The sequence below is a fragment of the Nesoenas mayeri genome (genome assembly GCF_963082525.1).
Source record: "Nesoenas mayeri genome assembly, chromosome: 30".
Lineage (NCBI taxonomy): Eukaryota > Metazoa > Chordata > Aves > Columbiformes > Columbidae > Nesoenas > Nesoenas mayeri.
Genome location: NC_137564.1, coordinates 2260258 through 2274277, shown reverse-complemented (window position 1 = coordinate 2274277; position 14020 = coordinate 2260258). Strand labels below are relative to the sequence as shown.

Here is a 14020-nt window from a genome sequence, read left to right as displayed (position 1 = left end):
ACAGACCCTCGTCTTGCTGGGCACTAAGCAACAGCATCAAAGGAAACAAAATGTGTCAGTAGGCTCACTATAAAACACATTATATCTGTGCCCAGGTATCAACCAAGAATCAGGAGTGATCAGCCATCCTGCCTTGGAGAGACTACAGTCTGAAAACCAGCGAGTTAATTCCCTGTCATCCCTCAGAGCACAAAGTCTCTTGTCCAGTTGCAGAAAGAATTCAAAGTTCACAGAGAGCCAAAAACCAAATCAGACAAACGCCATTTCTCCCGAGACCAAAATACATTGCAACACCCAGCGGTTTTGGTTCTTTTGGCAGCAACTAAGACAAAATAGGCAATGGGTTAATTTGTAAGTGGAGATTTTTTAATTAAATGGAACTATTTATATATATACAAAACCCAGAAAATATTGCACCATTTAAAAAAAAGGACATTTTACATCTAATCATCTGTTAAACATACCTTGCCCTCCCTGCATTGTAGTAAACACAGATTCACAGCAACTGTCGGACATTAACAGGCAACTTGTGCTGCCAAACATCACGTAATTCCGCTAGTCCACATTCATCCCAGAGAAAATACCTTTCCCCTTTCCACTCCACCTTCCTTTAGGGAACAAATCCATCCCATTGTTGTCTCGGTGGCATTCAGGACCAATCCTCTCAAGTTGCTCGAAATTAAGGACAAATTAAAAAGAAAGGCTTTGGGAACTTCTCAGTCATAGTTTCTTTCGGGCTTGGTCGGCACTGTTTTCTGGGCAAGTCTCTTAAGTTTTGGGGCTCAGTCTCCAGAACCCAAGCACAGAAGCTCTGGTGAGAACCATTTGCATCCCTATCCAGAGAGAGGGGCATTCCAGTGTAGTTTTATATTTGACAATTGGAATCCAAGGGCTAAGACTTCTCAAGCCCCGAGAGCATCTTCAGTAAGCCACAGCCCCAGGGTCCCGTGGGGTGCTAAAAAGCACATCCGCTTTGGCGTTGATAAAATATGTGGCGAGGAGAGAGATGATCAGAATGGCAATGCCCACAACCAAAGTGATTATCTAGGAAGGGATGAGAAACACTCAGCATTGTTACACACACAAATCTGCAGCACCTTACAGAATCTGCATTGAATTGGTAGTCTCTGTCAGAAGCTACAGAGACCAGCTTGTTACTGACCACTATGTGCATTAAAATACAAAGATAATCTGAGGACCTTACGGTCTCAGACAAAAGCAACTACCAGACAGGATCAGGTCAGCTTTCATTGAAGTTATCAACAGTGCACACAAACAAATGTTTAAGAGAAAAGGTAAAAAAGTATCACAGATAAAGGACATAGTGCATTTCAGAGTGGTTGACACAGTTTGCAAAGATTTTTAGTGAACACTCAATGTGACACTCTGGCTACTCCTGCATGAACCGTCATCTCCTCCGTCAAGGAACTGTAAACACCTTCAAGCACCACAGTTACTGGCAGAATCAACACCTGCCAACAGCCTCTGCATAACTGAGATCACCTCCTGCTCAGCACCTTTCCTGCAGCCTAAATGCCAAACCAGTCCATTAGATTCCTCTCTGACAACCCTTCTCCCTGTGGGGTAGGACTCCCATTCCCACTCTCCCCCGAATATCTCAGGGCAGTCCCCATACAGTGGCCAGAAACACACTGCTACGACTCTCACGGTACGTCTTCTATGGGGTCAACACTTCAGGGATGGCTGGGCTCAAACTGTGCCCCTCCAGGGCACCAGATCTACTGAGCTGTAACAGGCCGACAGGCACAGGCAAGTCACAGTGCCACACAAATAAATTGCTCATATTTCAAATAATCACCTGAGAAATGCAACAATTGCCTGGGTTTCTACAATTTTTAGGTGACTTATTGCTAGCAAATGATGATGAAGTTCTGGAGTCTGTCCTGACAAGGTGTGACATGATTAACAGCCAACCAGAGGACACCAAGAGAGGCAGAGAGTCCCAAAGTAACGGTATGCTTAAACCTTATTCTGCCGGCACCCAGCTCAGGGCTGCTCAGAATCTGAGACGCTGAACCAACAGCAGCTTTTGTTGGTGAAGGTTTGTGCAAAAGTTATTTCTGGGCTGTTGAGGGCAGATTTGAACTCCAGGAAGACCTGGCTTGCACATCATGTAAAACACCTGAACAGCCAGATTCACTGCCTTGCCTTCCTGTGCTTGGGGAAGGAGTTAAGACTCCTGTCACTTCTTTTATTCACAGAGTTCAGCAATTATGCTGCACTGTCTCAGGCCCAGTGACCAGTTTATTAACCCACAAATGGCTGGAGGTGGTAGGGTTATCACCAGCTGTGCATTCTTGGTTACCTCTTTCTCAAGGATCAAAGCCTGGCTGTTCTTAACTGAGGAGCTCACACAGGATGATGGTACAAGATTCTGTAACAAACTCTGAATTGTTTCTTCAGCTGTTAGGAGGCGTTATTCAAAGCCCTATGGATTTCACCCATTCACTTTTGTCTTTTTCTCTGGTTTTCTCTTCCAGACATGTACAAACTCACCTCTAGCTCCTTGCTGGCTACCAGAAATATTCGGGCACGGATCTCTTTCCACCGACTCTCTGTCCATGTGGAGTACTCTGTAGATCCCCACTGTCTCAGCTCGAAGGCAGGAGAGAGTGCTTTGCTTAGGTGAACGGTTGACCGAACACAGTAGGGGACTCGTGATGTTGAGTTAGGGTCCAGGGAACCCTGCACCCAGGAATATTCATACATCTGCAAAGAACACATGAGAGTGAGAGACAGCAAACGGTCACTAGCAAACAACCAGACTACCTCCTTGTTCTGGAACCTTCCCCATGTCCCCAGAGAGAAATAGAGACTTTACAAAGTGTTCTCACTGTAAAGGGATCCTTTTCATAGAATGGTTGGGGTTGGAGGGGACCTCTGGAGATCATCTAGTCCAACCTACCTGCTAAAGCAGGTACAGGAAGGTGTCCAGGCAGGTTTGAATGTCTCCTGAGGAGACTCCACAACCTCTCTGGGCAGCCTGTTCCAGGGCTCTGGCACCCTCAAGGTAAAGAAGTTTCTTCTCATATTCAGATGGAACCTCTTATGCTTCAGTCTCTGCCTATTGCCTCTCATCCTATTGTTGGGCACCACTGAAAAGAGTCTGGTCCCATCCTCTTGACACCCACCCCAGAGATACTTATAAATGCTGATGAAATCCCCTCCCAGCTTCTCTTCTCCAGGCTGAACAGAACCAGCTCTCTCGGTCTCTCCTCAGAAGAAAGGTGCTCTAGGCCCCTAATCATCTTCGTAGCCCACTGCTGGACTCCCTCCAGTAATTCCTTGTCGTTCTTAAACTGGGGAGCCCGTGGGCATTAAGATGCCTCCTTGTAGGAGGAGTTTCCCAGCTGTCCCATGTGTTATTATGAGGAATTCCTAACCAGCTTTCCTCAAAAGCAGAAAACAGCAAATTGGACAGCAGATGCCCGTCACCCCACTCTGACTGATACTTACTTCCTTCTCACTGTTGGGTGTTTTTTCAGGGTTCAGACACTCTTCCTTGGTGAGGTTCACAACAGTGCCTGTGAGGTTGGCTAGGACGTACTGCACAAGGTAGGTGGTGTTCACAGGGCTGGAAACGGCAACATAGTGTTGGGGAACGTCACCTGGAACAGTCAGAGAAATGGGATTGGCGGTGAGATGGCCAGAACCAGACAATGTTAGTGTGGCGCTTCAGAAAGCTGCCAGGTAACATATGGGGTCAAACCCATCCCTGTGTTCTTCTTGCCTATGTTGCCCTTACCCAGAATTCCTTTTAAGTCTGGTTTAATGATGGACTGAAACCAGGAATTGTTCATTTTAATCAGAAACCCATACAGCATTCGAGAGACCTGGAAAGAGACAGAAATTGGTTTATACAAAGAGGAGAGAAAATAGCATCTTAACAGCTATACCTCTTAAGATCGTTCATCTGACACATGACAGGGGCCAAGAGCACAGCAAAAGAGAGACCATATGTCACAACTGAATATAATTCAGGACCAAGCTGTGAAAATTCGGTTTGATTTCAGTTCCACTGACTCCTTAGCTGATCCCTGTGGCACACATTGCCATTTCACCTCAGCTTCCTCTTTTGCTTTATGGAATGAAGATACAGGTCTGTTTTGTAGAGGGCTCATGAAATTTAATGTCCATCCAGCGACAGAGAAGCAAGGAGCCAGGGAAGGGTGAAAGGTTTTTGATTCAGCTGTGGTGGAGAAAAGAAGGGGAGAGGCAAAGCCCTCATGGAGACAGACAGGACAGCATGCTGTGTAAACACATATAAACAGAGACAGAAGGGGGGTTCGTGAGGGCTCATCAGAGATGCCAGGGACTCAATTCCATCTGCCTGTACCGTTTTTGGATCTGCCTGAATAGCAGAGGTGTTGTTGGCTCCCCCTGCAAGTTGGTAGAGAGCACGGGCGACCACTGTGGCAACTTCTGCCAGAGACTGCAAAGGAAAAACACTCTGTGTTAATCAAGATAGGCAGATTCAGCAAAATAAGCAAGAAGAGCAAGCCAGAATCTACCCATCCATCAAAACACTTACATCGGGCTAGCGTGTGAGTGCCTATTGCCTTTGTCACTGTACAAAGCACTCCTGGCTTCCCCCTGCCCTTTTTGGAAACAGCTTTGGCCCTCTCCCCATCACCCTGCTTGTTATCTGCCCCCACCCAAAGCCCCATCCAACCCAGATGCAGTAGCTTAAGAAAAATGCAAAGGAGGAACCTTGGCTGTGTCTGTGACATACTCCAAAGTCTCCTCTGGGCTGAGCCCCTCGGGGTATTGCATCTGGATGTTCTCTGGAGTGTCATACATGCTCTGGTAGTATCTGAAAAGAAAGAGGCAAACAGAGGTTGGGGAGGGGCAGAAAGAAACCACAGGGCATGGAATTCAATTCAGAGTCTGCCTAAAGCAAACAGTGGGAGCAGTCTCCTGAGAGCAGAGACACAGCCCTGCCAAAGCGCTGCCCTGCCACACACTCCTTAAACCAGTTAATGAGGCTTTATAATTAACTTGGCCCTTCCGCAGCTTCTCCCATCTGAGGATCTCCAAGCAATTTCCAAGCTGTGATTAGCTTTCAGGTGGGCAACAGCCCAATCTATTAAATGGGCAGAGAAACTGAGGCAAGGACAACCCATGCAGAAGGTCTCCTGGGACGAGAGCTTTGAATGCAAGTCATGTGAGTGGATTTTATTAATGCCTCATCTTGAAGGCAGCGAGGAATTCCAACTACAAGTCTACAAAAGATTTACACCAAGGCATCTGCGGCACATGCAACTGAATGGGGAACTGGGCGGAATGCCCACGGCGTAGTCTGACGTTCCCAGCCAAACAAGGACTCATCCTTCCAGTCTAAAGATGGGTCACACAGCGGTGAGGCATGTTTTCCTCCACCCCAGCTCTTCTTATCCCTTTAGAGTAGTGCAGATTTAGAGGTTAAAGGGAATTTACTTCCCTTTGATTGCTACAGAGATTCTCAGAAACAGCAGAGAAGGGTTGAAGATAAAGGGAAAGAGACAATCGGAAGAGTCTGGGGGAAAGAGGAGAGGCACATGTCTGTCCTCTGCCCCATGTCACTTCCAAAGTTGATGAGGAGCAGGGGATCCCCAAGGAACACATTGTAGTAGGGTCATGTGAGGTGAATGAAAGTGCCCTTTCCAATGCCTGGGGCCTTCTGCCATCCCAAATAGTAAGCTATAATAAAAAAAAAAAAAAAAAAAAAAAAGAGGCAGCTAGCTTCTGGAAGAACAGATGAGGCTTAGGCACGCTCAGTTGCCATTTGCTCACCTCTGGCTTCCAGCCAGCTGTGGGGAACATTTTCTGTACAAAACTGGATTTCTTTCGGTTGTCAGAATAATTATGTTGCGCTTGTTCAATTACATGGCACATGTTTCCTCCTCTGCTCCCCCGAACTGCTGCTCTACATGTATGTTAGCCAGTACACCCCGGGCACAGGCACTGCAGGAGCTCAGGTGCCCTCTGCTGGCTCCGCCGCCTTCAGAACAGGGGCCAGGCTGTGCGTGCACGGCCCGGAGACATACCTGTTCTGGAAAGCTGCCTGGTGGTCAGTCAGGACCACTCCAGGGATGTGCCGGGCCCGAAGGAAGCGCTGGAAGGAAGATGGGGGGAGAGGCTGCGAATATCCAACCTCCTGCACACTCACATTTGCTCCCATGCTGCTCCTACTCAGAATATCTAGCAAGTTGTTAACCTGAAAAAAAAAGAGAAAAAGGCACCGTCCCACTATTCTTTTGGATCTATAATTTCTCTGGAAAGGTTAACATCCTGATCATCTGCAGCGTGCTGAAGATCCCACAGTATTTTGGCTAGGTGACTGACTACATATTGCTTTCTATTACCTGCATTTTAACAGATTCATTCATTCGAGAGACAGGGTCTGTATGCATCCATAAAATTGAGCCATTCCTTAGAGCCACCTGCAAGAAAAAAATCCCCACCATAAACACACGACTGGAAATCACTGAGCCTTGCAAAGCAGGGAAGTTCAGTCCAGGGAAAAGTCAAAACCAGCGAAAGGCTGGCTGGGAAAACCACAGCCAAATTATCAGAGAAGCAGGGAATGAAAAGTCCTCTAACTTAACCCACACCTGATTCAACTCCACAAAGGAATGAATGTTGTCCAAGCGGAGAGGAAACTTGTCGTTTTCCATATCATACACCATTCGGGAGCTGCCAATGTAATCAAAGGTTTCCTGCGACAGAAAAAAAAAATCACACATGAATCACATAAGATTGCTGTCTGGCACAAAAGCAATATTTGAAAGGCTGAGGCGGAACAAAACCAAAAGCTTGAGGGCCAACTACTGCACCAAGTATTTCTGAAGGTTTGTGTAGCCTGGCACGCACCAAAAGCAAATATTACGTTGTCCCTGGTGCCAAAGACAAAGGTGTTGCAGGCAGGGACAGAGCAAAGGACAAAAATTAAGGCAAACAGCAAAAAAACGGGACAGCTATTAAGCTCCACGACTAAGAAAGGCACAAAGGCAAAGTCAGACTGAAGTGAGCACTGGTATCTGGCAAGGCACTGCGAGTGAACAACAGCAAAGACATTCACACAGCCTCTGCTCTGGCATATGTCGTCCTCTTGGTTTTGGGGAAGGAGGACAGCAAGTCAGGGAAAAAGGACAATTCTCCATTCCAGGAAATAAAAATATGAAGCTTTACTGAAAAGAGGGGTATCTGTTTCCCTTGAAAAAAAGGGGGGTAGGCAAGGCGGCAGAAATGAGTATGTCAAGGGAGCTACAAGAAGCTGAGCATTGCCTGGGGAGGGGCCGGCGCCCCTAAGAAGAGAATTCCGGTGAGAGACGAGCAGTGAGGTCAGCCAGCCACCAGCCATCGCCGCAACGAAGTTACAGACAAGTCTTATCATTCCTCCTCCATCCAGGGAGCACGACAGAGAATGTTTGCTTCATCGTGCTCTACGTCTCCCTCCCCCAAGGAAATTCTGGCTAGGGATGGATGTGCTGGGCAGAGCGAATGAAGGGAATTGCAGGGCCACAGAATGGGAGCCAATTTCACAAAGCTGCACAAAAAAAATACCCATCAGTGCAGATGCCTTGAGGGGAACATCAGCTGTTGGCCATCAGTCCCTCCTCTACAAGCTTGTTCTGCATTTCCACAGCTGCTGGCTCCAGTGCTGGGTTCTCAGAAAATGAGCTACATTTTGCTGCTGTCAACACATATATTTTTAATCTAGCCTTCTTTGGGCTTCATCTCAGAATTTAAAGCCTGGCCACTGCAGTTCATCCTGAACTGAAACAGAGAACAAACAAACAGCCAGGCACACTGGGAGGAGAGGGGAGGGAAAGCAAAGTTTGTGTCATTCATCCAGAATGAATTGTGGGGCAGAAAATTAGTTGCCCCAGTGGAAGCTCCATCTGCTGTTGTTATCCCAGTGCATTTAAGATCCCATTCTTGCTGGGGGAGCAGAGAAAATCATGGTATGAGAATGCAAACAAATGACTCTGCACAAAGAGTAGGGAAAAAGCTCATTTGCAGGGAGCCAAGGGTTGATTTGTTATCTTAGAATAAGCCAAATGGGGCATGACGCTGCTCCTCTTACCCCTTGGAAGAAGGTGAACATGATATTCCTTTGTAGCAAATGAACATCTGACACTTTATGAAGGGCTTCGGCAGCAGCCAAGTGGGTGACGAAGGAAGAGACAGCGCTCTCTGCCCCGGGTGCAATGTTCCAGAAGAAGGAATGGCTGTCGATCTGTAAGCATGGACAGGAGGTGTAAGAAATGTGCACACGGAGAGAGGAACACTGTACCAGGAAAGCAAATCCATCGCCTTCCTCCTATCCCACGCATCCTACTGCTATGGGAAAAAACAAAACACCCCGTCTACCGTAACCAAAAATACCAACTGCATTGCTGCGGCAGTCCTGAGGCCTCAGAGCTCTGCCCCCGCCACCCTCAGCCCTGACCCAAAATAGAGATTCGTGAGCGCGCCGTAATTTTAACGCTGGCAGCACTGTTCAGCACTGGCCTCCGAGACAGCAGCAAAATGGAGTTTTGAACTGGCACCTTTGGAAGGTGTAAAGTGCCTGTAAAACAGACTGCTAGATGGGGAAGCAAACTTCTTCCCGGCCCTCACACTGACTCAGTGCTTGACACACAACAAAATCTCCAAGTGATTCAGTCTCCCTCTCCTGAAAAATACAGATGAGCCAACTGCATGGTCTGCTTCTCTGTAGCACATTTTGAGGATGTGAAATATCTTAGGAAAACATAACAGACACACCAACTACTTCCACTTGTCTGGTTCCATAAGTGAAGAAGATGCTGAAAAACGTCTCGCATAAGATAGCAAGAAACAAAATGCAGATGTTTTATATTGAAACAATAGATAAATATATGTAAAACTACCAGCTGAAAGGCTCATACTTGCAGAACCACAATAGCCAGTCGGATCTAAAAGAAGGTTTGAAACACAGGAAGAAATCAAAATACACAAGGAGTATATTCCCATAAGACTAAGTCTCTGTCTTTCCAGAATCCTTCCAGTCCACACTCTAAAAGCAAGATTAAGAGGTACCTACTCGCGTAGCGACAATAATAACTTCCTTCTCAGGATCAACTTTTCCAGAGGAATTGATAGGTTGCAAGGTGCTCCAGACATTGTAATCAAGCAGAGGATCACACACAACCTCTAGGAAGCAGAAAAAACACGGTTTGAGTTGAGCCTACAGCAGTGACAAGTCAGAAATGTGCTTTCTGGTCAGCTGTAGCTCATCAGTGGCTCTATCACAAGAGAAGATTTGTGCTCAGTGGGGATGAAGTCCTGGCCCCAGGAAAGCCACTGGTAAAACATTCCTCAGGATTTAATTTCATGCATACACAGCCTAACAGAGCAGTAAGCTCAGAGCCATTCTTGATGATTTACATAGCAGGTATTAGGTCTCATCTTTTTTATACATTATTTTCCAAACTGAAAACAAACGTATTTTGAAAAGGCTCAGTTGACAAGCAAGCCTTTAGGGAAACTCTAAAATTTTCTTTCTTTTGCACAACTGTATTGCACTGGGATTTTTACGACCAGGCATAATGTCAAGGAAAGAAGGAATGTGCTCACCTGGATTAATGCTGAAGGTGCTTTGGAGGGAGCTGCGCCTCATGCAGGTGACGGTGCTGGTGACGGCGTGCATATGGGAAAAAAGCTGCATGGCACAGAGAGGGTACTCGGGGCCTGATCCACCGCGAGGGACATTATGATCTTGGTAACACTGTATGGAAACAAAAATCAGGGCAAAACAGTATTCCTGTAAAAACATTGTGTACTGCATCTAAAATTTGACAGTTTTACTGTAGATTTCAATATCTAAGCTGAGAGAAAACAAAACTTCCACCCCCTTTCCTGAACAGTGGCAGGAGTTCCCCTTCTGCTTGCTGAGGAAGCTCAGTACCTGCTTAATAACTTGAGTCTCATTGGCGTCTTCAAGGAGAAAAATAGGGAAGTCAAAATCCTCATATGACAGCCCATTGCCCACAGGGTTCCACACAGTCCTGTTGCAGTGTGCAAACTCAGGGCCGTAATCTTTGGAATAGACACCTGGCAACAGAAAGAAACAGGTGAATCAGAGCCTGGAAGAGAAGAACAAACAGCAGGAAAGGTAGGGCCTGCTGAAAAAATAGAGCATGAGCACCATGACGAGCTCAGGAACCAGCTGACAAAAGCTTGGAGGGATGGAGCTGGTCACTGCATGGGGCAGAGCGGCAGCGAGAGCGAGGAGAAGGACGCTGGTGGGACGCTGGCAAGAGTGCTCAGCAAGCAGTTATGACGTGCTGAGAGAGTGGAGGAGGCACGCAAAGGAACATTATACTTCTAAAGGAGGAACATACAAACCTGCATTTTGTGAGCTCATCATGTGCTGGAAGTAGCCCTAAAGCATCCATAATGTGCCCATTGTTTTAACACCTAGATACTGTGCAAACAGCATGAAGGCAGGGACGTGACAAAAGCCAGCGCGTCAAACTCATGGCAGGAGCGTACACACAGCAGAAAGCTCTGTGCAAACTACTGAAGGTGTCGCGATTTCTCCCCTCCAAGTGCAATACAGTAAATTTGCTGCATGAAAAACCAGTGAGACGAAAGCCTGAAACCCTGAAACCACAGCGGGGAATCAAGGAGGCGGGATGGAATTTTAAAAAGCAGTGACTGGCCCAGAGGGGAGGTTAACACACTCGCTGCTCAATCTACGCAAACACGAGATGCTTTTACCATCATGTGTGGACAAAGTACATGCTTCATGCGTTAAAGAAAAGGAAGTTACAACCACTCTTGGTCAGGCTTAACACTTCCGTGACTTCACGCTGTTTTAGTCAGCTTATCTACCAGTCTTTCACAAACATCCCTCCCAGCTCTTGTTGAGAACTGACGAGATTCCAGCTCAGACCAATGACTTTGAAAGAAGATATTGAGCCTGTTATCTGAAACATCGTTTTGACGTTAAAGTGGAGCTGCAGCTTCAGCAGCTGACCATCCAATGTCAAGGCACCATTTTTCTTCCTCCCAATGAGGATCAAGACCGAACGCTTCCTTACCAAACCCATCATTGGGGCACTTCAAACCAGGAGAGAAGCCCTGGGGAGGGTTGGGTTTGGCCATGGTCACAGCTAGGCCTGACACCCGGGAGGTTCCCTTCAGCTGCATCATCACCCTCCTGGAACACAGAAAACAGGAGTGAAATTTTGAATTCATTCACAAGCTCTTACAGTTGAGCACATGATGATAATTTTGATCAAAATAGCCAACTTATCCCTTTTTCACTATCTTCTACATAAGATTACGCCCACAGCAACAAGGAGAAAACTTCAACCACTTCTTTCCCGCTCTGCCCAGGAAGAGACATGACCAATATTAATCACGTTATTTAATGAACTTTAGTAACTGCTGGTGATGAACACGGCAAGAGAATTCACACAGACCAGAGCCCTTCTAACTGCAAAACAGCCCATTTAAGAAGAAATAAATTCAGGCACTAAAACACACGTTTCAACCTCAATATAGTTTAGTGCAGTCAGGTCTGATTCTGCCATCTGTCATTTGAAAAATGACATTTTTACCACCAGATTAAGGACCCAGAGTGGTCTTGGGGGCTCATGTCACCCTGGGAAGATAAAAGCTGATGGTGATCGACCTGTTGAAGAGGTTCCCATCCAGCAGTATCATGTAGGGTGGGTGTGGGCCATCAGCAAGCACCCACTTCAGGTCTTCCTCCTCTTCAACCACGTGGATCACTCCCGTGTCTCCGCTGATGGAGGCTGCAGAGAGAGAGCATGCCCTTTGTGTGTCACAGCGCTCTACTTCCTTCACACCCCCAAACCACCCCAGAATAGAATCGTAGAACCATTTAGGCAGGAATAGACCTTGAAGAACATCAAGTCCAACCAAACCATGTCCATAAGTGCCACATCATAGAAACACAGAATCATTTTGGTTGGAAAAGCCCCTCAAGCTCATCGAGTCCAACCATAACCTAAATCTAGCACTAAACATGTCCCTGAGAACCTCATCTCTACATCTGTTCAACCCCTCCAGGGATGGTGACTCCAGCACTGCCCTGGACAGCCTGTTCCAATGCCCCACAGCCCTTTGGGGAAGAAACGATTCCCAAGATCCAACCTCAACCTCCCCTGGCGCAACTTGAGGCCGTTTCCTCTGCTCCTGGCGCTCGTTCCTGGGGAGCAGAGCCCAACCCCCCCTGGCTCCAAGCTCCTTTCAGGCAGTTCAGAGATCAGAAGGTCTCCCCTCAGCTCCTGTTCTCTAGCTGAACCTCCCAGGTCCCTCAGCCGCTCCCATCAGACTTGTGCTCCAGCCCCTCACTGGCTTTAAGGGCAGTGCAATATGTTCCTAAGGGCTTTATGGAAGAACAACTCACAGGATTAAAGGTCTAGAGGAAGCAATCTGGTGAAGTGATACCATTTAGCCAAAGCAGGACAGAAAACAGTGGCTTTTGGTAGAGGAAAAAGACGCTGAAGGGCATACATGAAGAAGTAAGCACTCATGCTTTGAAAGCATCTTTTGTTTAAGCTCATCAGAGCACTTAAGGATCTTCAGATAACTACGGGCCTCCTGTGACTGAGCAGAATAAGAACGGACAGGAGGAAACTGCAGCCCAAAATAGAAAAGAACTCGGAGGAGCCAGGACCAGCCTCAGCGATCACAGTCACAGACCCAGGTTAGTGCTGCCCTTCTTCAACGAGTAAAGATCACAAATTCAGGAACATGGAGCTCAAAGACAGCTCAGCACAAGCCACAGAAGAGCACGGCGGGAGATAAAGGGCAAACAGATCACGGCAGCAAAGGGGGACAAGAAACAAAGCAGGTCCACTGCTCATCATTTTGCCCTGTCTGAATGAAAGCAAAGTGCTTTCAGAAGAAGCTCCTGATAAAGACAAGCACCTTGTCAATCCCTACAATTAGTAACTGTTGTAATTAATGGCCACTGCCTGTGTCAGGGGAGTAGGATGGCATACAGCTGCCTGCCCAGGCACTGGGCTCACAGCAAAGGGTGGCAGAGGTGTCAGAGAACCTCGTACCCTCAGATATCTGCCAGCCCAAGCACAGCTGTGCTGCCCTGTTGTGGCAGCTGCCAACCTCTGCTGCAGGGAGTGGCTGAGGGAAAGCAAAACTCAGTTGTGTGTAAAACACTGACGCACAGGAAGCCCTTTCTACACTAACGTCAGCCCAGAATCCTGCTTGAACAGGGTTCTAGAACCACAGAATGTCCTGAGTTGGAAGGGACCCACACGGATCATCGAGTCCAACTGCTGTCCCTGCACAAGACAACCCCACGGGTCACCCCGTGTGTCTGAGGACGTTGTCCAGTCTCTTCTTGAACACTGTCAGGCTTGGGGTCGTGACACCTCCCCGGGGAGCCTGTTCAGTGTCCAGCACCTCTGGGTGAAGAACCTTTTCCCCATGTCCAACCTGACCCTCCCCGGCACATCTTCCAGCCCAGGGCACAGCCACCGCAGGGCAGAGCTCTGGCGCCCCGCGGCTGTACTCACACTGGCAGCCAATCTGGTGGGTGGCATTCAGAAGGCGAACGCACGGTGCAGTTTTGTTCAAGGGGATGTAGATCTTCCTCTCCACCGAGTTCCCCTGGCAGGAGCCTGAGGAGAAGACGCAGCCCCGCCTCAGAGGGAGCCAAACTAGGGGCTCCCCGCGCCTCAAAAGGCTCTCCCCGGCTCAGGGTGGGGAAAAGCGAGCCCCTCCACAGCTCGGAGGGGGACACCGAGGGCTCCCAGCGCCGCCATGTCAAGGGGGCCAGGCAGGGCCCTCCCCACCTCCGCCCCAGCCCGGAGGAGGCCAGGCCTGCCCTGCCCCGTCCCGCCCTCCTCCCAGCCAGCCTCACCCGCTGCAAGCACGGCGAGCACCAGCCCCCACCAGGCCGAGAACGGGGCCCAGCAGCTCCCAGCAGCGGCCTCCATCCCCCGCCCGCCCCCCGCTCTCCCCGCCGCCATCTTCCCGGCCTTTCCGCTTCCTC

At 48.3% G+C, this 14020-nt stretch overlaps 1 protein-coding gene across 1 annotated transcript; it reads right to left on the bottom strand.

Annotated features, from left to right (window-relative positions):
* Nucleotides 1-350: 350 nt before the first annotated feature.
* Nucleotides 351-13997, bottom strand: NCSTN (nicastrin; the record flags this gene model as incomplete). The annotated part of the gene is made up of 17 exons (XM_080360898.1): nucleotides 351-1044; nucleotides 2518-2730; nucleotides 3478-3629; nucleotides 3767-3854; nucleotides 4358-4453; nucleotides 4732-4834; nucleotides 6048-6217; nucleotides 6366-6443; nucleotides 6615-6719; nucleotides 8090-8242; nucleotides 9071-9180; nucleotides 9604-9754; nucleotides 9935-10080; nucleotides 11073-11191; nucleotides 11669-11792; nucleotides 13542-13646; nucleotides 13889-13997. The coding sequence occupies 17 exons, from the start codon at nucleotides 13995-13997 to the stop codon at nucleotides 922-924; spliced, it is 2145 nt and encodes a 714-aa protein (XP_080217024.1). The 3' UTR covers nucleotides 351-921.
* Nucleotides 13998-14020: the final 23 nt, after the last annotated feature.